We start from the raw sequence: 26,529 nt of genomic DNA on the forward strand, positions 1-26,529 counted from the left end.
TAAAGGTAACTTTGTTAAACTTAATAAAATTTATTTCTATTGCATACATTCTTTTAGTGAATATGTGACACATTTTGCCCCTTCAGTTGCTGTGATAACTTTAAATAATTATAATTCATGACTACAGCAACCGAAATTTAAATAATTATAATACATTCCACAAAGAAACGTGAATACCAATATTAACATAATTTACAATTATCCTCCAAACTATATAATAACCTCAAATCTCAGCTGGATATTTTGCAGCATTACAAACAAAGCCATCTACATATCACTGTCCTGTCTCCTTTCTTGAAACTTTGTCTTTATTGCACTTAAATGCTGCGTAATCTGATGCCGTGAAGAAATGGGTGTCATTCCGGATATTTCAGGCACATACTTTGTGTTGCCTGTGAAACATGAACAGACAAAACATCTGCACAGGATGCTTTCTGAATGTTCTCAATCCACGTCCAGGATGTTGAGCATGTGAGAAGTCATTTCACTTATGGTCATTCATTGTGATCTCGTTGATCATGTCCAACAACTCACGAAAACTAGGGCGCCCATCTGGTTTCTGAAAAATTGCATTCAAAACAATTGAAGTCATTATCTACACAGTGATTGTTTACTAATATGCCGTGCCACTAAACCCATCTTAAATCCCCGGAACTGGGTTCTGACAATATTCAGAGAAATCTAAATGTCTCCCCATCACGCTGAATGAGTACCAAATGATAGTCCATATTTGAAGAAGCAAGAAAGTGAATGTACAGGCAGAAGAGAAGAATAAGGAATTGAAGGATTAGTTAAACCAGGAAGCAGGGAACAGAGTAGCTAGAAATGGACCTGAACAACGTACAGAAAAAGAGATACGCCATAAGTTGAACAGAAATCCCAGTGTAGCCCAGGGCTACCTCAGAAGTTGTCCTTCAGTTTTACAGAGGTTGTTTTAAGAGGAAAGGCAGCTCAGTTCGGGTCTATGCTCATTAGAATTTAGAAGAATGGAATGTTTGTTTTGGAAGAAATAAGATTCTCAGGGGGCTTAACAGTGTAGATGCTGAAATGTTGCTTTCTCTTGTCAGGGAATCTGAACCTATGGAGTACAGTTTAAAAATAAAAGATTTCCTATTTAAGAAGGTGATAAGGAAGAATTGCTTCTCTATGAAGGATGTTGGCCTATGGAATTCTCTTCCACAGAGTGTTTTGAAGGCTGAGTAATTGAATATACTCAAGGCTGAGTTAAACTTTTGACCTACAATTAATTGAGTTAGGGGTTATGGGGCCCTGGGAGAAAAGTCCATGTACATCACATCAATTTCATTACTCATATCAACCACCTCCGTTACCTTCTTAAAAAAACTTATCAAAAAATCAAATTGGTTAAACAAAGTGATCATCTAACAAAGCCTGAGGAAGAGTCACTCAACCCAAAACATTAATTCTGATTTCTCTCCACAGATGCTGCCAAACCTGCTGAGCTTTACCAGTAATTTCTGTTTTCATTTCTGATTTACAACATCCGCAGCTCTTTTGATTTTTATTCAACAAATTCACGTTGGCTTTCCTTAATTAATCCACACTTTTCTAAGTGACTGTTAATTTCGCCTGGATTGTTATCTTTAAATGTTTTCCCACCGCTGAAATTAAACTATCTGGACTGTAATTGCTGAGTTTATTCTTTATACTCTGCTGTGAACAAAAGTGTAATATTTGCATTTTTCCAGTCCTCTTACAGCAGCCCAGAGTCTAAGGAGGATTGGAAGATTATTCCTAGTATTTCACAATCTTCACTCTTTTGTCAGCATCCTTGGATACAACTCATCTGGCTTTGGTAATTTATTGACTTTAAGTATTGCCAGTCTTTCCAAAACCTCCTCTTTACCAACCTTTAGTTTTACCCAGTATCTCAACAGCCTCACATTTCACTATGACTTAGTAGCAACCTTTTCCTTGGTAAAGGCAGATACAAAATATTAATTTAGTACCTCCACTATGACTTCTGCCTCAAGGCAATCAACTTCCTTTTTAGTCACTAAATGGCCAAATTCTCTTTTCACTATCTTTTTTTTAACCATTTTGCTTATAGATGAATTTCAATTCCCTTTGAACTTTGGCAATCTCTTCATACACTCTCTCTTTATCTCTGATTTGTTTTTCATTCTCTCCTTTACATTTCTATATTGAACCTCGTTCTCAATTACATCATCCAACTGGTATTAGTCATACAGGCACGTTTTATGCTTACTCTAAATCTTGCACATCATCCAGGGAGCTTTGTACTCAGTTGCCTTCTCTTTCCATACTCATGGGAATTGTACCAAAATCAATTCCTCTTTAAAGATAGTCCATTATTCCATTATAGATTTGCTTGGCAATCTTTGGTTCCATTTTACTTGACACAGATCTGTTCTCACCTCACTGAAATGTACTCTCCATCAATTAAGTACTTTAACTTGAAATTGTTCTATGTCCTTTTTCCATTTCTAGCGTAAAACTTATGATGCTATGATCACTGATCCTTGTTATATGAACCACAGAACTGGATCCAGCAATGCCTCCTTCCTCATTGGGCTAGAAACATAGCGATCAAAAATATTCTCCTGGACATCCCATAGGACCCCTGCCCTTTACACTATTACTATCATAGTCTGGACTAGGATATTACAACACTATTTTTCCAACTTTATAATATCACTGCAAATTTGTTCCTCTACATCTTTTCTGCTTGTTAGTGGCCAATTGAATATAGCTAGTGACATAATGGTACCACTACTGTTTCTTTACTCTAACCGAATAAATTTGGTTTGTGGCTGTTTCAGGACATCATCTAGCTCTAGCACGGTAATAGTCTCCTTAAATCAATATACTCTTCACTCTTCTTTCTGTCTCGATCTTTCCTGATCACTTAGTATCCAGAGCTATTTAGCAACCAGTCCTGTTGATATTTACTACTACATTATCACATTGCCACATGGATATGTGCACCAACAGTACAACAACCTCATTTACTGTGTTTCTTGCACAGACTTTCATGGATTCATTCTTAGTCTGACATCAACAACCTATTTCTTACTCTAGAGTGATCTGCTTTACTGAATCCTTTCTGCACCATATTTATCATTGCTAATTCTACATTCTAGTTTCCATTTCCCTCCCAAGTTAATTTAAAGTCTCCCAAATAGTACTAGAAAATTGCCCTGCAAAGACAATGCTCCCAGCCTTGTTCATCAATCCCATTGGGCCTGTACATGGTCCCAACATCCCAAGAATTTAAAGCCCTCCACCACCTCTTCAAATACACATTCATCTGCTCCTCCCTCTGACTGTTATAAAGCACACCATTGGGATTAATCTGGAGGTGACTATACTTTTTGTTTGCTATTAATAAAATCTGTCTACAGGATTTTTTCTCACTTCCTATCTCTGTCATTGGTACCAATGTGGACCACAACCACTCGTTGCTCATTCTCCCTCAGAATGTTCTACTCTTCAATGACATCCTTGACTCAAGTACAAAGGAGGTAACATTCTAATCTGGAAGCATGTCTGTCGACACAGAAATGTTTATTCTCCTAGCTATCAAATCCCCTCGTATTTCTTTCTAATCTTCTTCCTGCTTTGTCCTGTACAGCTGAGTCACCCAAACTGCAGTGGATTTTGCTCTGGCTACATCCCCCAGATGAACCATCATTCCCACGGATAGGAATGTTAATACACACCTCTGTAGTAGGTGAGACATGAGCCCAGGTTTTCATACCCAGAGGTAGGGAAACAAAGAACAAAATTTCCCACAAGAATTCAGAACTGATTCAGAACTGAATAATGGTTCGAGAGCAAGATGTACTCCAGAAATTCTGCAATATCTGGTCCTCATTGACGACCAAGTTGTCACACAGTCCCTATTTCCCCATATACCCTTAAACTCTCCTGTGACCACACCAAGAAATTCACTGCTATCAACCACAGTAAATGTCATGTTGTAACAAGGTGAAGACAGTCTATATAAAGAGCTGAAATAGCAACCAACCTCATGCCAGCAGCTGTACATGATTTGATACACTGAGAGCGAAGCAAGTGATGGTCGATAGAGCCTCTCTCCTCGAGATATTTCATCAACAACCTCAGCATTTGACTTGTTCTCAAAAGGCATTCTACCCTCAGTAAATACCTCCCACATCAAAACACCTGAAAGAACAATAACATTTTTAAAAAATCAACAGAGATTTACACACAAGAAAGAACTATTTCAATTCATTCCCATAGCATTTAAATTTTTCTTGACATTTTCTACATTATCACATTGATGGCAGTGCTGTAGCTGCGCTGGAACTTGGCTAAGAACAAAGCTCGTCCTAGAGCATAAATCTTTAGTAATACAGCCAGGATATTGTCAGAGCCCACAGCCTTCATTTTAAATGCCTTCAGCTATTTCTTGACATTATGTGGAGTGAATAAAGACAGCAAGAGGAAGCAGAGATGGCAATACAGCTTGAAGATAGTTGTGAATACTTCAGATACCTTTCCATTGCTATCCAGGCCTCCCCTACTGTGGAGAATGGGGATGTTTTGGAACATGATAACTGTCAATTATAGTCTACCGATTTGGCAACGAGGGTTCAACATTCTATTGCTCCAGTACATATCACAGTATCTTGGTGTGTTAACTACCAAGTACTACTATGAACAAATCCTTTTTCAATCTTCCCTTTAAATATTTCACTGACATTCCAAATAATGTCACTGATCTACAGATCCAACTATATTAATCACTGCATTTTATTTGGTATTGTTCTACCCATTGCAGACCCAATTTCTTTCTAATGGTAGGTCCGAATTCACTTTAAAATCAATTTTATCATCTGCATTAGCTAACCTAAGCTGACTAGGCAGAGCAGCATCTTGTACAAAATTGACCTCAGGAACAGGAACACTTCCATTGAAATATGAAGTAAAGTATTATAAAGAAATGAAAATCATAATAAGATGTAATACCATGCACTCATTATCATTATCACCTTTGAAATATTAGATGTTAGGAATATTTGTACATTCCTGCCATCCATGATTGTTACGGCAGCAAAAGAAAAGAGCCAATCAATTAAATAGGCTGAAAAGAATCTAAAAGAATAAGAAAATAAAGCATTTTAACTTTGTGCCACTACTGGATGCCCAGGCATATTCTATATGCATAACTAAGAACTGTGCCCAAGATCCCCATCCACTCCAGTCTCATAATCACTAGAATGTATATGAATTGACTTCTAAAAAAGGAGGAAACATACAAACACAAAAAAGGGAGTAGGAATAGGCCATTCAGCCCCTCATGCCTGTTCTGCCATTCAATATGATCATGACTGATCATCTAATTCAATACCCTGTTCTCACTTTCTCCCCTTACTCTTTGATCCCTTTAGCCCTAAGAACTAGATCTAACTCCTTCTTGAAAACACTCAAGGTTTGACCTCAACAGCTTTCTATGGCAGAGAATTCCACAGACTCGCTACTCTCTGGGCGAAGAAGTTTCTCCTAATCTCACTCGTGTCCTGTGACTGAAAAGAAAATTGTACTTTTACAAGTTCATCGCAAAGCACTTGAGGCTCAGCGACTCATTGACAATTAACCTTTATACGTAGTTAGTAAAGAATTTTAATCCCATCAATTCCTTGAGTAAATGAAACTTCTTACCAAATGACCAGACATCTGATTTGGTGCTGAATTTAGAAAAGTGAAAGACCTCAGGGGGTGACCACTTGACGGGGAACTTGGAGCCTGTTGAGCTGGTGTACTCATCATCAAGGACATACCTGTAGAAAACAGACATCACAACAGTTTAACAGGCATGAAAACGTCTTTGGAAAGGAATTTAGTTATGTGTCTGATCAAGTTATAGAGTCATAGTGATATACAGCACGGAAACAGACCCTTTGGTCCAACTCGTCCATATCGATCAGATGTCCTAAATAAATCTAGTCCCATTTGGCCCATATCCTTCTAAACCCTTCCAATTCATACATCCATCCAGATGCCTTTTAAATGTTGTAATAGTACCAGTCTCCACCACTTCCTCTGGAAGCTGATTCCATACATGCACTACCCTCTGCATACTTGAAAATAAAATCACTCTTTTCTTAATTAAACTTTTTTAGTTGTGATACTTCTACATGCACAGTCCTGATACTTAGTATGCAAAGAATTCTTGCTGTTTGAGGAGAATTGTTACTCCCCACTTGTCTGGATGTGTGCAGCTCCAACAACACTCTCTGCCTTGTAGATGGTCAACAGGCTTTGGGGAGTCAGGGGTTGAGTCACTCACTACAGTATTACTAGCATCTGACTTGCTCTTGTTGCCATTCTATTTATATGGCGAGTCCAGTTGAGGTTCTGGTCAATGCTAACCTCCAGGATGTCAATAGTGAGAGATTCAGTGATGATAACATGATTGAATGTCAAGGGAAGGTAGTTAGATTATCTCTTATTGAAGATTATCATTGCTTGGCATTTGTGTGGCATAAATGTTACTTGTCAATTTGCAGCCCAAGCCCTGGATATTGTCCAGATCTTGTTGCATTTGGACATGGACTGTTTCAGTATCTGAGAATAACAGAATTTTTGAAGAAAGGTCCCGACCCTAGACGTCAGCTTTCCTGCTCCTCTGATGCTGCCTGGCCTGCCGTGTTCCTCCAGCTCCACACTGTGTTATCTCTGACTCCAGCATCGGCAGTTCTTACTATCTCTCAGTATCTGAGGAGATGTGTTTGGTGCTGAACATTGTGCAATCATTGGTGAACATCCCCACTTCTGACCTTGTGATGGAGGAAATGTCATTGATGAAGCACCTGAAGATGGTTGGGCCTAGGACACTACCCTGAGGAACTCCTGCAGAGATGTCCTGGAGCTGAGATGACTGACCTCCAACAGCAACAGCCATCCTCCTATGTGCCAGGTATGACTCCAACATTGGCTGTACATGATGTGTACAGTTTATAGTGACATGCACCTGGGGGCATAGCCAATGAAGTTGGTAAAGCCTACTACCCAGGCTGCAGCATTGATCTTGCCACGGGGAAACAAGATGACGTCTTGTGAACTGGCACAAATGGTGTTGTTAACAGTGTTGGTACATTTGTGGAGGGACGATTGAGAGATCCCACACATGTCCTCCATGGCTCCATGGGTGGAGTCAGTTGCAGAAATTTCAATGCAGCTGGGCCACTGGGATAGGGTGGTCACCCATTCCTTCGGATCACAGATTGGGACTGAGCAATGACACAAGCTGGAGCAGAATGTCCTGGGACATTCTCAGCCTGTAAGGACACAGGACTTTGTTCTTTTGGAGGAATTGGCGTCAAGCATGAAAGCTGGTTAGCAGTAGGCCCGGAGCCAAGGACTCCTTGTTATCGGTGAGGCGGCAGCGGTGGCAGAACTGAGGTATCTGGTTTGCGGGGTGAGTATGGGTCCGGCACAGGACCCAGAATCGGCAGCAGTGAGGTGGGACAAACGGTGATGAGATGGTCCCTGAAGAGTGGTGACTTCACCGTTCATGTGTCCGGCGCTGGTGGCGGAAAAGCATCAGCAACTCGCAAAGTGGTGGTACCTGTAGAGTGGCAACTCTGACTCTGGTGGGTTGAGTGCAGGCGGTGGCAGAGAGGTGGCAGTACAGGTGTTGTTGATGAGCCAGTTAAGGACTCATGGCAGAGATGGTCGAACAAAAATAGACTCTCTCTCAGTTATGTCTTTTTATTCTTAAACTATTCAAAATGGCACCAGATTGTGGCAACAGTTGAAGCTTTTCATTGTATTTTATTGTATTGTTCACTGTAAAATACAAGTTACAATAAATCATTCATTTATTCGTTCACTCTGGCACCCCTATACTGCCTGCGCATCCTGAGGTGACCTTCAGCTGTGACCTCTTTATCTGGAGACTGCTCAGTATCCACTGGAGGTTGCTACTGGTCTTGGACTTCCTGGCAAGTCTTCTTCTCCTCTGTTTCTCTGCATCTTCATTGTATTGCACCAACCGCGATAATAACTCCTGTGACTGGATCCATCAATCACGTTTAGAAACAGAAACATAGAAAATAGCAACACGAGTAAGTCTTTCAGCTCTTCAAGCTGGTTCCGCCATTCAATATGATCTCAAACTAATTAACTTTACAAGAATGAATTGTGTGCTTTTGGCACAGATGTTCTGACCCTATAGCAGCTCGCAATTATATCATAATGAACAGCTTTTTTGTTCAGGTTACCCATAGATGAAAGTGTCTCAAGAAGGAGGCTTTTAAAATAACATCCATTCCACAAGAGCCTGCATTGACATCTTCAAATGGACACCAGACCAGAGAGTACTCCAAAATATAACGGCAGCATTGGGCATCCAAAAGTGGTTATGTGCATTTTAATGTGAATAAACAGTAATTACAAAAACAACTTACACTTATTTAGCACCTTTAGATATTTTCAAATAAACCACTCAAGGAGGTTAGTACATGTCTCTAGAGCAGCTGGGACTTGAACCTGGGCCTTCTGGTTCATAAGGAAAGGACACTACCACTCTGCCACAAGAAGCCCCAAACAGTACCTTTAATGGAGAATGCTGAAACCAAAATCTAAACATTTGAAAAGTGCTGACCCCAAGACTCAATCATTTGTGTGAAGTCTCATACACAAATTTAACATGTTACTTGGGACCACATGAGCAGGCACATGCTACCTAGGTCTCTCAGTTTCAGTACACTTGAATTTCTGGGCATTGTTTTGTTCTATATTTTTTGACCAAGTGGTGTCTTGGTCTATAAAGCATCTAAGTGACCTGGGGATTACACACTGTCTTGCTCAGTTGTTTATATTGGTCATGGCCATGAATTGATAATTCGGTGGTATCAAGAATTATTTCCAACCATCATTGTAATCATTAACCAAGGACAAAGCTTCACAATAAGAACATGGAACACATTGATCTGCAATGAAGTGGTTAAAAACAAGATTTTGATTCAATTTCATACAAACATATGGAAAGGAACAAGACTAGGTCATTTGGCCCTATGAGCCTGCTCAGCCATTCAAAAAGACCATGACTGATCTGATTTTAACCGCAACTCTACATTCCTGCATTTCCCCAATAATCTTTCATCCCCTTGATAATCAAACCTGTATCTACCTCTGCCCTAAAAATATTTAAAGATTCTGCATCAACAGGTTTTGGAAGGGAATTCCAAAGACTCACAATCCTTTGAGAGAAAACAATGTTCCTTCATCTCTGTCTTAAATGGGCGATCCCTTATTTTTAAACTACATCCTCCAGTTCCAGATTCTTCCATAAGAGGAAACATCTTGTCAACATACACCTAATCAAATCCCCTCAGGAACTTATATGTTTAAATTAAGTCACCTCTGACTCTTCTAATCCCCAAAAAATACAGGCCTGTCTTGTTTAGCCTTTCCTCATAAGGTATTAGTCTGGTAAACCTTCTCTGAACTGCTTAATAATAATCTTAATTCAAACTTCAGATGATGACATGATTACTTAATTTCTGAAATTAGTGAGATCCTCGTTGAGGTTGCTCCTAGCAAAGGTTCCAAACGGACTCCAAGAATATTAAGCAGTGTCTGTTAACATTCAATCAACAATAGTTACCTTACAGAATGTTTCCATTAAAGTTAGAATTTCATATCTGAGAAACGTATTACCTTGCCATTCCAAAATCAGATACTTTCACCACATTCTTGTCACCCACTAAACAGTTTCTCGCAGCCTAGTTATGAGAAGAAATAACAAGGTTAAGCATTAATTCCATTGTTACAAACAGATTTATAACCAAATTTGACACATATGTCTCTCTATAAAGAGAAAAAAGCATATTAAACAGCCCAATAACAAAGTATGCTTTAAATGTGTGACAGGACCGAGCAGTATTATTTTCTCAGAAATCAGTCACTCAGACAAACAATGCTTCACATACCTCCTGATGGGACCAAATTCTAACTACAGTGTCAAAGACTGCCAGAGAGGCTGGCTGTCTTCAAAAACATCCTACACAATAAATTTACTTGTAACCCCTATCCTGTAACAAGATACATTAGTGACTATCCTTCTAACTGTCCAGATGGATATGCAATGCAAACCTTCGTCATGCTGGTGCTGCAAAGATATATTATATTTAATATTGTTTAGAGAATTTAATTATTGAAGGATTTTGGAAAAAGGAATTTATTTTAACATTTATGGACATCACTGGTGTGGTTTCTTTAAAAGAGGTCATTGAAAGTTCACTTGTGGACTTTGGAATTTTCAACAAGACTTTGTAGAAATCGCATAACAAGTGATAATTGCTTGCTTTGCTTTAGATCCAGCTGGTGCTGTTTTGTTTTTTTGAATAGCAACTGGTTGGAGAGAGCCAGCTCAGATGGAGGAAAAGTTGTTATGAGCAAGCTTTCCAGCTGAAGTCTCCAATTTCTGAAATCAATTCAAGATAAAGAAAGAGTGGCTGAAAAAGCATCTGGAGGTTATACTTCCTGATCAAGGTATATCTGCAAGACTTGAGAGACTACTGTGCATGATTCACAACTTGACTGCACCTGCCAGAACATCACAGCAATTCACTCCAGAACATCCTGTGCTTTATCCTTTTGCTTTCAAGAATAATCCATTGGCCAAATGTGATTTTTTTCCCTAGGAACCCAGTGTCAACAGAGAGATTATTTCTTTATTTCTCTTTTCCTGATCTGTTTTGGAATAGCAAGGTAATAAGTTTCTCAGATATGAAATTCTCCGTGCACGCACACGCATAACCACTTTGTGGATATTTATAAGGATAACCTCTGTACTTTTATATTAACCAATTGTTGCAGTTTTATTGAATAAGTTGAGTTTTGATAAAGAATACAAAATTGTGTTTCTTAAGAAACTTGGTCAATAGATCTTCTTGTTTAAAACCTAATGTAGACAGTTATTTAATTGGACACCTTGGCAACTGGAAGAAGTATTTCTATGTGACTCATAGAATAGTAATTTCCTTTAGCTTCAATTGTAAAAATAGTAACTGTTGCCTTTATCTCCCCTAAAGAGGCCTGGTCGTATGACTCTCACAATGCTAAACCCAACTGCCTTTTAACCACACCATTTTGAAATAGTTGAAGTCAACTTTCCTTCATACTACATCAATCAATGTTTTCAAAAACCCCAACTCTAGGCTACAAAGGAAATGCCTTTGAATGGCTATCAAGGATATTTGGTACATATTTTTTTGTTCACATACCTGGGATGATTCTATATTATTGGCACAAATATAAAAGGTCAGAAAGAACATCTGCCTTGAATACAGCCCAGTGAAATCTCCAACAATTCAAATTAAGGGGTGGAAAATCTGTATGTGGGCCTCCCTTACATTTATGTGAACCTTCTTATTTGATTTTGTTTTGCATTTTACCTGGGACATATAATAAGCTAGGTGAAGGAACAGGAACATCACACTCTCTGCAATTAATAGATTGCAATCTCCAACACAAGTTTTAGTTAATATAACCCATTCAATATCATTATATTCTTCTTCCTCATAGCATGGCAAACTCAGTGCTTTTTCATGCACTCAGTACTTCCAAACATTTACAATGTCCTGGGACTTCTCTTTAGTGTAACAGTAATCTTACTGATTCACTGAGATCTACGGTAGGTATTCATTAGTAGCAGGAAGCATAAAGAAAGACATAAATTGTTTAATTCCTGGTCATTTGGAATTTAGATACTAAGTTAAGACTGCGGAAAAGTACTCTGAAAACTTCTCTCTGTTCTTGGCTCATGTTATAACTCACTGTAGTGGCTTGATACATGGCAGATTATGGTTGCTACAATTGGAACATATTTTATTCACCGACAGTGGAATTATTCACTTCAATGTCTGGTCGAAAGTGTAAGGTGCAAAATGTAACTGACCACATACAATTGGAAAACAACAAAAGAACATTTGTTCCTTTCCTTTGTTATTTCACCCTACAATATTAGCATATTGATATACCCATATACGTGTGCTATCAGAGATATGAACTGTTAATTAGCTCAAATGCTAAACTCACAGCACAATTTCACCACAATATTTATTAACAATGATACAGACAATAATGTCACCTGTCACTTATTTGAAAGTACATTATTTCAGATCTGAAACTTACCTATGGTTAATTCCGGTTCTCCTTAAGTGACAGTGATGTGTGACAGTGCTACTTTGTACACTCAAAATTTACCAATGTATGTCATTGTAACAAATGCTGATTTTCTGCAGGTAACACCCTACAAATTGCTATTTTATGCAATGGAACTGCACAATTCTTACCAAGTCCCTGTGAATGAAATGGTTCCTCTCGAGGTACTTCATCCCTTCGCACACATCCTCACAAATACCCAGTAAGGCTTCCTTGTGAAGTCGGCCTTGTCTCTGTCTTAAATAATTGAGCAGACAACCGTTTTCCATGAATTCTGTAACTATACAGATTGGTCGCTTTTGTGTGCAAACCCCATAAAGTTGAACTAAATTAGGATGTGATAATCTCCTGAGGGAAGAAAAGTATTGATTCAGTGTCACTTTCAGCAGCAAATATCAGCATCAAATAATTGCAGAGTTCTTGGACTCTTTTTGAGGTGAGAGTTTAAATTTGTCCACTTTATCCAAAGATTATAATCAGTTTTATATTTATCCAAAGGGAAATCTGTCTGGCAGTAGTTATTACGGATACCACACAAATCTGTATGTATTTAATTCATGAGATGGTGTGTGAACAAGAAAGTCTCTACAAATGCTAAACCTGTCAAATACCCAGAATTATTACACTTACCCTGGAAATTTTTATGCCAGATAGACTTGAGACTTGTTTCATACTGTGTTCAGGAATTGCCGGCTTACTGTTATGTTCACTCTCATTTTAAGACTATGAATTCCCTTAATGATTGCCGTAATTAATCTGCTACAAACCTTTCCACTATGATCCAGCTTTGCTACTTAATTATGTTGCATTAGAGGCATTATTGGGTTCGGTGAAGATGTAAATTTGGCTAGTCGCCATTATATCACCTCCCTGCCAATTACTTCCATTTCCAGATTTTCTGTTGGCAGTGACAACAGACATTGAATATTCTGGTCCCAATCTGTGTAAGTATATTGAACCTCAGTCATAATGATGGAATGTTGTTAATGTTTTACTTTTAAAATATTTCTAGTGTTAATAATACCAGCATGTTAATGCTGCAAAAGATCAGTGGAACAATTTACATTTTAAACCCTTCCCAAAGGAATAGAATCATTCACTTGAGCTGAATTCCTTCCTCCAGTCTGTGAACTTTACATTTGAGGAATAAAGTCCACCTACTGAAACAACCAACCATTGTCAATCTCCAGAAAACATAGTCTTTCTGGCAAAGTGGGAATACCACAAGTGACACAATTGAAAAATGTAAATTAAATCTCAACAGTCAGCAACACAAAACTCTTGCAGATGGAGGTCCTGTCCTGATGCAGAACAGGGAAACTCTCTGTCTTTGTATTCCTTCCTTTCATTTTCACAAACAAAACCTTGGACTTTTCTATGCCACCAATAACACTTACATCATGACCTTAGCTTCCTCGATAAAATCCTCTTCAGACATTGAACCTTCAAAAATGGTTTTGATTGCAACTTTATGCGTAGCCCTCCATTTTCCTAGACGCACCACCCCAAATTGTCCACTTCCCAGTTCTTTCATGAAAGTTAACTCAGATGTGTTTATCTCCCACTTTTCTGTAAAGAAAAAGCAACTTTAAGTGAATCATCATTTAACAGCAACTCACATTTATCTAGGGTGCCTAAATGAAAATGTTTCACGGTATTATCCTATTTCCATTGATAACGTTATGTCATTGGAATTTTACAGGTTGGCATGATGAAGTACAATCAACAACTGAGATTAGAAACTCACCAACTGGGTTGTGAGCTTGTGCTACAAGATGCTCAGGTTGAGTTCAGAGGTGAGTTGCCATACTGTTCCTCTCCAGTTAATCATCACAGGAACCAAGGCTCTCTTATTAATGTTAAGGTAGGTGAACCAGAGAAACCAAGTGGAAATGTACCCTCTAAGTTTCTAATACCACCCTCAATAAAAATTTTGAAAAGATTTTTAATGAAATTTAAAAGGGTTGAGCATTGCATTTCTTTTCATCTGGGTGATTTGGGTTAGCCGAGCAGGGAGGTTCTGGGCTTCCAGTCCATTGCAGCCTCCTGTATAGGGATGCTATCCTGGCACAAATTAGTGAGGTGGAGGCAGGTCAGGCTAAGCTCTGCTCAATTTAAACATGGCCCAGGCTATCTGTGAGTTACCTTACAGGAAGTTACCTAATATGTGTTTACATTTTGAAAGTTTTTGCTTAAAATTGTTCATTTCCTATTTACTGTCTCAATGGAGAGTGAAGTGGTTGTTAAATCTATATGCAGCGACATAAATAATAACAGACAGTACCATAGCTGAAGCCAGCTGTTGCAGGAATACATCTTCCCATTAGCCCAACAGGATAACGAAATCTTGTGATAAGGCCTAGGCAATGGAAGAGAAGGGATAGTTTAACAAAGATTAGTATTGCATCGATCATATTTATTTCATATTTCCATAAGAGCGCAAGAAATACAAACAGGAGGAGGCCATTCAGCCCCTTCAGCCTGCTCCACTATTCAATAGGATCATGGCTAATCAGACATTCCTCATGTCCACTTTCTTGTACTTTCCCCTTAACTCTTGATTCCCTCATTGTTCAAGAATATCATCCTTAAATATGCACAAGGATTATGGCTCCACAGGTCTCTGTAGCAAGGAGTTCCAAAGACTGACAACCCTCTGAGAGAAGAAATTCCTCCTCATCTCACAACATCATGTAAGAGCAGAATTAGGCCATTCAGCCCATCAACTCTGCACTGCCATTCGATCATGGCTGTCATGTTTCCCAACCCCATTTTCTTGCCTTCTCCTCATGACCTTTCATCCACTTACTAATCAAGAACCTACATATCTCTGTCTTAAATACACACAATAAGCCCTCTGCTGCATTGAGTCCCATAGATTCAACATCCTCTAGCTGAAGAAATTCTTCCTCACCCCAGTTCTAAAGGGTCATCCCTTCACGCTGAGGCTGTGCCCTCATGTCCTAGTCTCTCCTCCTAGTCTCTTCCTCACGTTAACTCTATCCAGGCCTGTCAGTATTCTGTAGATTTCAATGAGATTCCCCATCATCCTTTTAAACTTCATTGACCCAAAGTCCTCAACTGCTCTTCATGTGACAAGCCCTTCATCACCAGGATCATTTTTGTAAACCTCATCTGGATCCCTTCCAAGAACAACACATTCTTCCTTGGATGCAAGGCCAAAACTGCTCTCAATATTCCAAATGTGGTCTAATCAGAGCCTTACGTAGCCTCAGCAGTCCATCCCTGATCTTGTATTTTTGCCCTCTTGAAATAAATGCTAACATTGTATTTGCCTTCTTAACTGCCAATTGAACCTACTTGTAATCTTAAGAGAATCCTGAACTAAGACTCCCAAGTCCTTTTGTGTTTCAGATTTCCGCAGTTTTACCCCATATAGAAAATAATCTGCACCTCTATTCTTCCTACCAATGTGCAAAACCTCACACTTTTCCACATTGTATTCCGTCTGCCACTTCTTTTCCCATTCTCCTAGCTTGTCCGAGTCTTCTGCAGACTCGCTGTCTCCTCAAAACTACCTGTCCCACCTCCTACCTTTTTGTCATCTGCAAATTTAGCAACAATGCCTATTGTTCCATTGTTCAGATCGTTAATGAATGGCAGTCTTAAATTGGTGCTCCTTTAATCTGAGATTATGCCTCTGGTCCTAGACTCTCCCATGACGGGAAACATCCTCTCAGAAATTACCCTGTCAAGCCCTTTAAGAATCCTATACGTTTTGATAAGATCACCTCTCTTTGTGTGTTTCAATTCATTACTTTGCTCAGATGTATGTAAAACATATTTTTTGTAAAGTGCAGTTGAAATAATAGCATTGTCTGTTCTAACCAAAGCCCACAGTACATTTGTTTAATACATAGTCATGATTCATTATTAAAGAATGTTATGGAATATGAAGTCTTCATATTTAATGAAAACAAAATTTATTTCTTCAGAATGTCCCATAGTGCTTCACAGTCAGTCAATCAATTACTTTGAAAAAGTCTTTGTATTTTTTTCTAGTATGTGAGCAATGTCTCAAAACAATCTTTATTGCCCATTACTGAGGACATGTTTTCTTGAGTAAAAAGATAAGTTCTATACAATCAATTGGCTACATGTTTTCTTTGATGGTTGTCATAAAAAGTCAAAACTGGGGAAAGATTATTTTGGCTGTATCTTACCAGAATTCAACAAAGTGTCATTTTTACTGAGTTTCATAAGGGTTTCTCTCCTGGAAGCCAAGCAGGTTTTCTCACACTCTCAGCACAAGTTCACCTTGTTAACTAGGTACCACACTCATTTAGCACACCGCATATCCGATTACAGCCCAATTATCCCACTCACCAGAAGCAGAAGTAGTCGACATTGCCAGGACATTTCAGGGTCCCTAATGCTGGCACCATGTTTGAAGCCTAGCATGCACCCGGTCAAGTGTTGCCTTTCATGGCATATGTTTTGGGACAGCAACCACCAACTAATGCTCCTCAGGGCACATTGATGGTATGGCAGACGCGTCATTGTAATATAACTGAACATCCATACCCCTTTATTGTTTAAGCACCAGGGCCTTGGAAGAAGCCAGTTAGATTAAAGTTCAAGACAGCTGTCACCTTCATGGCCACCAGGTTTGGATGACCACCCATTCCTTCATGTCACAGTTCCCTCTTCGGTAGTTGCCATAGTTCTGTGACAATTTGGGACTTCGTGAGTCTTTACCAACTCTGCACCTCACTAATCCAGAGAAAATGGTATTAAGGGCAATAGACTCTGGGCCTCTTGTTACATCACTGCACATCCTGAGGGAAGCTTCAGCTACAATGTCTTCACGTGGAGGATGGCATCCACTGCAGATTGCTGCTGGTCTAACGCTCTTAGTCTCAGGATATCACCACAAGTTCTCCTCATGTCAAACCCACTTTTGTTGTTTTTCAATGATCTTCCCTCCATGATTAGGTTGGAAAAGGATTGCATAATGTTCAGTGCCATTCACAACTCCTCAGATACTGAAGCTGTTTATATTCATGCTTTGCTGTGTATGGACAATATTCCAATTTGGGCTGATAAGTGGCAAATTACATTTGCACCAAACAAGTGCCAGGGAATGACCATCTCCAACAACAAATAATCTAACTACCTCTTGACATTCAATGGCATTACCATCATGTTCTGAGGATTACCATTAATCAGAAACTTAATGGGATCTGGTATATAAATACTGCAGCTTTAAGAGCAAGTTAAAGGCTAGTACTTCTGGGCAAATAAGTCGCCTTCTGACTTCTCATAACGTGACCAAAATAACAGCAACACCTGCAGATCCCTCTCCACACAGACACACAGTGCGTTAATATGGATCTTTAACACCATTTCTGAGTCCTAGTGTCAAAATCCTGAAGTCCTTTTCAGCAGTGTAATTGCACCAGTTTAAGAAGGCAGCTCACTACCATTTTCTCAACAACAATTTAGGATGAGCAATAAATGCTGACCTTACCAGGAATCCTCACATTGCATGGAAAAAGGAAGCCGTTTTGAACATACTAAAACTTTGCTAACACCAATAAGAACCATGTAATCTAAGCTGTGGCAGTGTTGATGAGCAAAGAATGTTACCCAAGACACATGTCTACTGTTCTTCACAAACAGCCATGAGATTAATTATATCAGTCTACACAAGTGACCAGGGCTGATGTGGCCTTAGTTTAATGATTCACCTGAAGGATGGTACATCCAGTCGTGCAGTACTGCACAAGCACTGTATTTGTTCTGAAGTGTCATCTTAATTTATGATTTCAAATGCCTGGCACCGAGCTCACAGGTTTCTGACACAATGGGAGAAATGTTACCAGCTTCGCACTTGACATAGTCATGACAGAGGCTGCAATATTTAGGGTGTATCATCTCCTATTACAGTAACTACCAATCAGTACACGTACACTCATGATCTAAAATTAAACGCGTTTCATGTTTTAAATATTTTGATAGAATCATTTCTATACTGTACCTGCTGCATTGTGTTCATGATATTTAATGAGCTCAGGGATGGTGTCGAAAAGGTGTTTTTCTGCCACATAGTACTGTTTCTTTGATGTCTGCTTCTGTTTTATGTGGTAGTGCCTGACTGATCCGTTTTGTTCACTGTAGGAAAACATTAAGATCATAAATAAAACAAACATATCAAAATATTCCTTTATGTTTACAACCACTGAACAGTTATTTTCTTACAGGAGGCACTGCAGCCAAAGGAAATAGTTGCATTAGTTCCAATGATATCAGCGTTGACCTCTCATATTACCATATTTTCTATGTGATTTATTTGACTAGTAGCAAAAGTAATAAGATAAACAATTAAGAAACATATTCTATTTTTATATAAGTTAATGATTTTGCAGTTTCTATGCCATTGGCATATAAAATGCAATGCAACTGTTCTATCATTTTAAAACAAAACCATTTTTGATGAAAGTGTACAACTACTTCAAACCACAAGTCTCATAAAATTTGAGATTCCCCACTGGCTATAGTGTGAGTAATAATACACTCTTGGATGACCAATTATATTGAAAGGCTTAAATGAATCGTTTAATTACATGGTCTATTGGTATGCAATAGCTTGAGACCAACTGAAGCCGATTTTGATTTTATAAATTTTAAAATGAGAGTGCAATAAGGAAGCCTAATATTATACTTGGCAGCAATTATTACATTGCATAAAAAACTAACAAAACTCTGCTTTGCGTATGTATATAAAAGTACAGAAATCTATTTCTGCTCCACAGAGTGGATGGAGTTAGTGTGTCACTCAAATTGATGTTGATGCAACATGATTCTTCCAACATGCATCACTGTGATCATAAAACACCTTTAGTATTTAGGGTCATGCAAATGCAGAAAATAAGTAGAAGATATTCTTGGGGTCTCTAAAGTTTATGATTCACTTCAGGGTTTGTCCAGAGATTGTCGTGAATGTTGCAGCAATTTATCTGAATGCAACAGTTCAGTGAAACTGTAACTGTTCAATTCTATGACTTGCCTAGTCTGTGAAAGGAAAAGATAGAATTTTTTTTCAGATAGGGAAATATGACCCATGAAAAATCTTCCATCACAAATCGGAATTAGCTAGGACCTGAAATAAGGGTTGTGTTTATTTTGCAGATGACATCTGGACTCTTGTTTCAAGTGTGCTAGTTACACTGTAGTGGATCCTTTAATTAATTCTAAACTCAATAAACTCCAGCCTGCTTGAAGTGGAAAGACTTCCTGTTCATGTATTGTTTAGAATATGAAGAAGTGGAATTATCCTTTCAAAAGTGCAAAGGTTTTAGATAGACATGGGCATATCCTAACCTTGCTAAAAATAATTATTATTTAAGAAAAGCAATCTGCAAAGTATGACCCATTTTTGTCCTTGCACATCTAGATGAATAGCACATAAAATCATAATGTTCCAGTCGAAAATTCATGAAGTAAAATCAATGATTACCCTCCAGCTTTAGTGTAAACAGACACTGTGTAAAGCCCTTGCTGGCTCGAGTCTCTGACAATAAAAGCCCCTTCTTTAGCCTGAAAGAAAATATACACAAAAATATATTTTTTCAAAAACCTGCAAACTAACATTTGCAAAAGACTAAGAGGTGAAATTGGCCTTTGCACTTATAACGAATTTGTGACATGCTTTGCATATGTTCAATATTAAAATCTAAGGGAAAGAATATACAAAGTGATGTAAAACAGGCAACCAAGAAACGCTAGAGGTGAAGAGCAATTTCACCCCCCAGCATCTGAAAATACAACACAAGTGCTTAAAGACAGAAATAGTATGATCTTGAGAAATGACTAATCTCCTTACAATTTATGCTTACTTGTTGAAATCCTGTATAATAAGATGCGTGGAGTTTAGCTATTCATTCTCGCTACCAGCTAACCACCACCTTCCTAAGGGCTACTAGGGATAGGCAATAAATGCTGGCCAGCCAGTGATACCTGCATACCATGAGTGAGTAAAACAAAACCTTATTTATTTTAACTTCATTCTTATTTCTGAATATTTTGCTAAATTATTCAAGTTCACAAAATATATCATGTAACCTGAGTTTAAATGCATGTCCAAAAAAAATCATAAGAACATAAAAATGTAAGAAGTAGGAGCAGATGTAGGGCCTATGCCCCCTCAAGCCTGCCCCACCATTCAATAAGATCATGGCTGATCTGCCTTAGGCCTCAACTCCTCTTCAGTGCCAACTCATCGTAATCCTTAAGTCATCAATACTTGAGAAATTCTCTCTAAGTTCTCTCTAAATATTGTCAGAGATTTAATGTTTTTTCAAGAAGAGGAGGTTCCAGTGTTGAACTGGGGTGGCCAAGGTCAGAAGTCACACTATGCCAGATTGTAGTCCAACACATTTATTTGAAATCACAAAGTGATTCACCTGACGAAGGAGCAATGCACCAAACGCTTATGATTTCAAATAAACCTGTTAGACAATAACCTTGTGTTGTGTGACTTCTGACAATGTTTTTCGAATCCGTGGTATTTTGGGTAGGCAATAACCTGGTAATAATATTGCTAAACTATTAATCCAGAGACTCAAGTAATGTTCTGGGGACGCAGATTTGATTTTTGCCATGGCAAATGGTAGAAAATGAATTCATAAAATAACTGAATTCAGAGTCCAATAGAGTCATACAGTATGGAAACAGACCCTTTGGTCCAACTAGTCCATGCCGACCTTGTTCCCAAACTAAACTTGACCCACCTGCCTGCATTTGACCCATATCCCTTCAAACCTTTCCTATTCATGTACTGACCCAAATGTCTTTTATATGTTTTAACTGTACCTGCATCCATCACTTCCTCTGGTGCTTCATTCCACACATAAACCACTCTCTGTGTAAAAAAGTTGCCCCTCATGTCCTTTCTAAATCGTACTCCTCTCACCTTAAAAATATGGCCCCTAGTTTTGAACTACCCACCTTAGGGAAAAGACCTTTGCTATTCACCTTTTCTATGTCCCTCATGATTTTATAAACCTCCATAAGGTTACTCCTCAACTTCCTACGTTCCAGTGAAAGAAGTCCCAGCCTATCCAGCCCAATTTTATAACTCAAACCCTCCATTTCCAGCAACATCCTGGCAAATCTTTTCTGAATCCTCTCCAACTTAGCAATATCCTTCCTTTAACTGGGCCACCAGAACAACACACAGCACTCCAGAAGAGGCTTCATCAACGTCCTGAACAACCTCAACATAACGTCCCAACTCCTATGCTCAAATGTCTGAGCAATGAAGGCAAGTGTGCTAAACGCCTTCTTAACCACCCTGCTTACCTGTAATGCAAATTTCAAAAACTTACGTATCTGATCTTCTAGGTCTTTCTGTTCTACAACACTACCTAGAGCCCCTACCATTAATTGTATAAGTCCTGCCCTTGTTTGTTTTGCCAAAATGCAATACCACACATTTATTAAAATTAAATTCTATCTGCCACTCCTCAGCCCGGTGAACAAATTGATCAAGATCTCTTTGTAACCTTAGATAACCTTTCTCACTTTCCACTGTACCACCAGTTTCGATGTCATCCACAAACTTACTAACAATGCTTCCTATGTTCTCATCCAAAAAATTTTTATAAATGACAAACAAAAGTGGAACCAGTACTAATCCCAGTGGAACACCGCTGGTCACAGGTCTCCAGTCCAAAAAGCATCCCTCCACCACCACCCTCTGTCTCCTACTGTTAAGCCAATTTTGTATCCAATTGGCAAGCACACCCTGAATGCCATGTGATCTAACGTTACTAATTAGTCTACCATGTGGAACCTTATCAAAGGCCTTACTAAAGTCAAATGGTGACTGTAAAATCATTATCATTGCTGGAAAAACCCATCTGGTTCACTAATATCCTTTGGAAAAGGACATCAGCCATCCTTACCTGGTCTGGTCTATATTTGACTCTAGACCACTGTAGGTGATTCTTAACTGCACTCTGGGTAACTAAAGGTTAGCCTAGTCAGTGAAACCCACATCCCATGAATTAATATTTTAAAAAATTGCAGACTGATTTACCTCTTGTCGAAGAAGCTGCTCTGCTTTGCTTCGTGTTATGTTTTTACAGTACCACCTGCAGGAAAAGAAGATTATTTCCATATCCTTTTTGTCATCCTTTCAATATATCACATTGGTGTCATAGTGCTGCATCAACAATGAGCACTGAAAGACCAAAGCTTCTTCCTTCATGTGCTCTTAGCTCCAACAAGTTTTACTTAATACTAAAACTCAAAATACTATAAATATTTGAGAGTTCAGGCAGCATCCGCAGAGGAAGAGAGAAATGATATTTCTCTCCACAAATGTTGCCTGACCTACTGAGTATTTCCAAGTTTTAAGCTTCTATTTCAGATTTCCAGCATCCATGGGGTTTTTGTTTTGTTTTTCTAATTAATAAGCTTCTCCTTATCCTTTTTCAAACTTTGTCATCATTACTAAGTTGAGCAGAGTGAGATCTTAACTATTGCTCCACCTTTCAAATGGGTAACACGAACCACTGTTGCCCAAATAAGAAATAAACAAGTTAGTTAGGAGCAAATGACAAGAAAGTCTGAAATTGTAACTGTGGCCCCTCGGCTCATCAAATAAGTTGTAAACATTTTGTTCTCTGAGTGGTTCTTTTGAAAATATGTTTAACTATTAATTGAGTAGAAGTGAGCCCTCATTGCAGCCATTTTACTTCTATAAAATAGGCCAAAAGTTAAGATTTCAGAGAGCTATGTTCTGTGCTAAACTTGATTTTTAGACTTCTGTAGCAGCCATCCAAAATCGATATTATACCCCTTTCTTAAGTTAAGAAAACATCAAATTTGTTCTATTGTGCTTTTCCATACATAAGAACAGTCCAGCAAGGAAGTACCACCACTAGGACAAGTTCACATTTTTAATAATTCATCTGGAGCTAATAGAAGCATGATAGGTCCTCTCAGTACCTTTGCCTTCCTGCCAGCTCCTTCCCACAGTCCTCTCCATTTGCCTTGTGCAGGCAAGGTAAGCAACCAACAAAAAATTGTTGCATGAAATTGTTCAGCTGTATGTAGAAGTGGAACAATTGAAATGAGGCCTAAAAGTATGTTTTGAGCCAGTGGGTAGAGAGTCAGTCGAATTTCCTGCATAGTGCTTTTCATTTTTTGATAATTGCAGCACAGGAGTATATTGTGCAAGGCCCTTCAGAGCTGATTGGGCTCTATATGCCATCAGTAACGAGGTTGTAACATCAAATGTTCAATCCTAGAGTGCTGAAAGCACCAAGCATCTAGGTCAAAGAATGAGACTTTATTAATTGTCCACTCTTAAATGCCAAATGTCACAAGACCTTACTGCCATTCAAAATACAAATACAGTAGCCATATAATGAACTTACTCAAATGCTTCTATATTATTCGATTTCTTTTCAGTCACATAGTTGCTCGGAATGAATCCTTCATTTCTGAAACAATATGTTCATTACTTTCAGTTTCATAGGAACATTTCAATAACATCAGATTAGACAAATGCAAAAGGAATACACAAGTAAAACAACACAAATAATTTGCCAGTCAGTAGTACTAATTCAAGTGAAGAAAATATTTGGAAAGTACTGTTATTTCTATCTTTTCTCAAAGTAAAACCTTAAACTTTGAATTTTAGAATTTTGGATTTTAGTTATCACACAGTAATGTCATCCTATCTTGTCAAAATAAGGCACCATATGCATTAGATGGGATCAGGATAGAGGCAGAGAGATTGAAAACATGCACAAGATCAGACAGGGTGCTCAGAACAGGGTCAAGTGTATAGCACTACAAGAGTATGGTGTTATCTAGATTGCAAGATCAGACAACTAAATAGGAAAGAATCAAAATTGAACATAAAAATAACGAATCCCAGATCATTTGAAGAATGATGGAGGATCTCTTAGAAGCATATAAAATCCTCACAGGTCTAGACAGGTTAGATGCAGGAAGGATGTTCAAGATAATGGGAGAATCCAGACCAGGGGTCATAATTTAAGGATTAATGGTAAAGGTTTTAGGGCTGAGATGAGGAGAAATTTCTTCATCCAGAGAGTGGCGAGCCTCGGGAATTCACTGCCACAGAAAGTGGTTGAGGCTAAAACATTATGTGTTTTCAAGAAGGAGATAAATATAGTTCTTGTAGCTAAAGGGATCAAGGGATACGAGGGGAGGGTGAGATTAGGGTATTAAGCTTGATGATCAGCCTTGATCATATTGAATGGCAGAGCAGGCTTGAGATATCGAATGTCCTTCTCCTGCTCCTGTCTTTCATGTTTCTACGTTTCTATGTATCATCCACCCTCCGGCTCCGCCGAACACAACTAAATTAGAATTCAATCCTGACAACCCACGCTACCCACCTTTCACCCTATGTCCTAATTTACTAACATCTGTTCTCTTATCTCCTTACTTCATCATCCTCCCCCACTTCCTTAATCACTCATCTCCCCTATACTCTTTAACCAGCACAACCTGACAGTGATTGCTGGTCTTCAGCACATTCAAGCCAATGTATCAGTCAGTTACATAAAATGAGATCTGGAGAAGGACATTTTCTTTTTCTTCATTCTTTCATGGAATGAGAGCATTGCTGGGCAAACATTGTTGCCCATCCCAATTGACCTTCAACTGACTGACTCGCTCAAGACATTTCAAAGAACAGTCAATGTTAGCTCCAGTATTTATGTCTAAAAAATTGATTATTGAAATCTACTAGGCAACACATCACTTGACAGTTGCCAAATCCAAAGTGGTATGTTGTTGGAGATAATTCATTGATGTAGTTCCTTTTATGGACAAAATGCTCAACCATGTCCTGAAGCAAACCAGGTACTACAGCCACATCACCTTCCTACGGAACCAGATCATCCTCAATGGACTACAATCTACATTCAAGCCTTCCCAATTTGGCCCCAACCATGACAATATCTACACTCATGGCATTGAGATCCTTCAGAAGTGTTTCTCCCTGCAACTCCTGAAACACACACTTGCAGCAATGCGCCGGCATCTCCAGACACTACAATCAAGCCTACCCCAGATCAGAGCCTCCCTCTCCCAGACCTGCAAAGGACCTCTCCTGTTTTTTATTCTTCGTAGGATCCACAACCTGAACTCACAATTCTACTCAGCTTTATTGGACACTAAAAACCGTAAGTACAGTAAACTTACTGGTGCCTACCACCCAAAACGGGCTTCCTCCACCCCCCAAATCCCCAGCCGTACCCAAGACCTTCCCCACAATGTGCCCGCCGCCATTGACCATGAGGCCACTATCGGGGAACCCACAGATGACATCACATCCGCCACCACCGGGTTTCCCACTTCCGGGACAGCGAACACCATCGCTGCCGTTGCCACCAACACTGAAGTCGCGACTACCGTCACCGGTACTGCCGCCGCCTACCCCGCTCCTCCCACCGCCGACGCCGCTCCGCCCACCGCTGACGCCGACGCAACTCCACCCACCGCCGACGCAACTCCGCCCACCGCCGCCGCGACGCAACTCCACCCACAGCCGACGTCGACGTTGCTCCGCTCACAGCCTCCACAGCCAGCAGCTCCAGAGAAGACAACAGCACCCGGCCCTGCCGAGTCTTCACCATCCCCCCCAGACCTACACCTTACTGAGGACGAACGGTCAGTCCTCAGTAAAGGGCTCACCTTTGTCCCCCTCCACCCACAGATCAACGAATACCGCTCATGCTTGGACATAGAGCAGTTTTTCTGCCGCCTCCGCCTCCACACTTACTTCTTCAACCGTGAACCTAACCCTCCTTCTACTGACCCCTTCTCCCGCTTCCAACACACCCCCTCCTCCTGGACACCACCCCAAGGCCTCCTACCCTCCCTCGACCTCTTCATCTCCAACTGCCGTCGAGACATCGATCGCCTCAACCTCTCCACCCCTCTCACCCACTCCAACCTCTCCCCCGCAGAACGTGCAGCCCTCCGCTCCCTCCGCTCCAATCCCAACCTCACCATAAAAGCCGCGGACAAGGGAGGCGCAGTTGTAGTATGGCGCACTGACCTCTACATCGCCGAGGCCAGACGCCAACTCTCCGACACCTCCTCCTACCGCCCCCTTGATCATGACCCCACCCCCGAGCACCAAACCATCATCTCGCAAACCATCCACAACCTCATCACCTCAGGTGACCTCCCACCCACGGCCTCCAACCTCATCGTTCCCCAACCTCGCACTGCCCGCTTCTATCTCATTCCCAAAATCCACAAACCTGAATGCCCTGGTCGACCCATTGTCTCCGCCTGCTCCTGCCCCACCGAACTGATCTCCAACTATCT

General features: G+C 39.7%; 1 protein-coding gene across 1 annotated transcript; it reads right to left on the bottom strand.

Annotated features, from left to right (window-relative positions):
- Positions 1-211: 211 nt before the first annotated feature.
- LOC109920833 (tyrosine-protein kinase Tec) lies at positions 212-25,829 on the bottom strand. Its single transcript, XM_048599854.1, has 12 exons — positions 25,747-25,829; positions 23,592-23,657; positions 22,247-22,301; positions 19,664-19,743; positions 18,185-18,318; positions 14,468-14,542; positions 13,581-13,752; positions 12,315-12,531; positions 9,676-9,740; positions 5,671-5,789; positions 4,013-4,170; positions 212-559 (listed from the first exon to the last, which is right to left on the bottom strand). Exons 1-12 carry the CDS (start codon positions 25,827-25,829, stop codon positions 485-487), a joined length of 1,299 nt encoding a protein of 432 aa, XP_048455811.1. The 3' UTR covers positions 212-484.
- Between the last annotated feature and the right edge of the window lie 700 nt (positions 25,830-26,529).

The sequence above is a fragment of the Rhincodon typus genome, chromosome 1, assembly GCF_021869965.1.
Source record: "Rhincodon typus isolate 14 chromosome 1, sRhiTyp1.1, whole genome shotgun sequence".
NCBI classification, from domain to species: Eukaryota; Metazoa; Chordata; class Chondrichthyes; order Orectolobiformes; family Rhincodontidae; genus Rhincodon; species Rhincodon typus.

Bases quoted from the DNA above. Each gene is read 5' to 3' on its own strand.
- LOC109920833 (XM_048599854.1), bottom strand. From the start codon at position 25,829: ATGGTGAAGACTCGGCAGGGCCGGGTGCTGTTGTCTTCTCTGGAGCTG. The intron at 13,753-14,467 runs GTACTGTCTGTT...TTTTCTTTACAG, and splicing joins AACAGCTGGCTTCAGCTATG to AAAAGTGGGAGATAAACACA. The intron at 9,741-12,314 runs GTAAGAATTGTG...TCTCATAACTAG, and splicing joins ATTTCATTCACAGGGACTTG to GCTGCGAGAAACTGTTTAGT.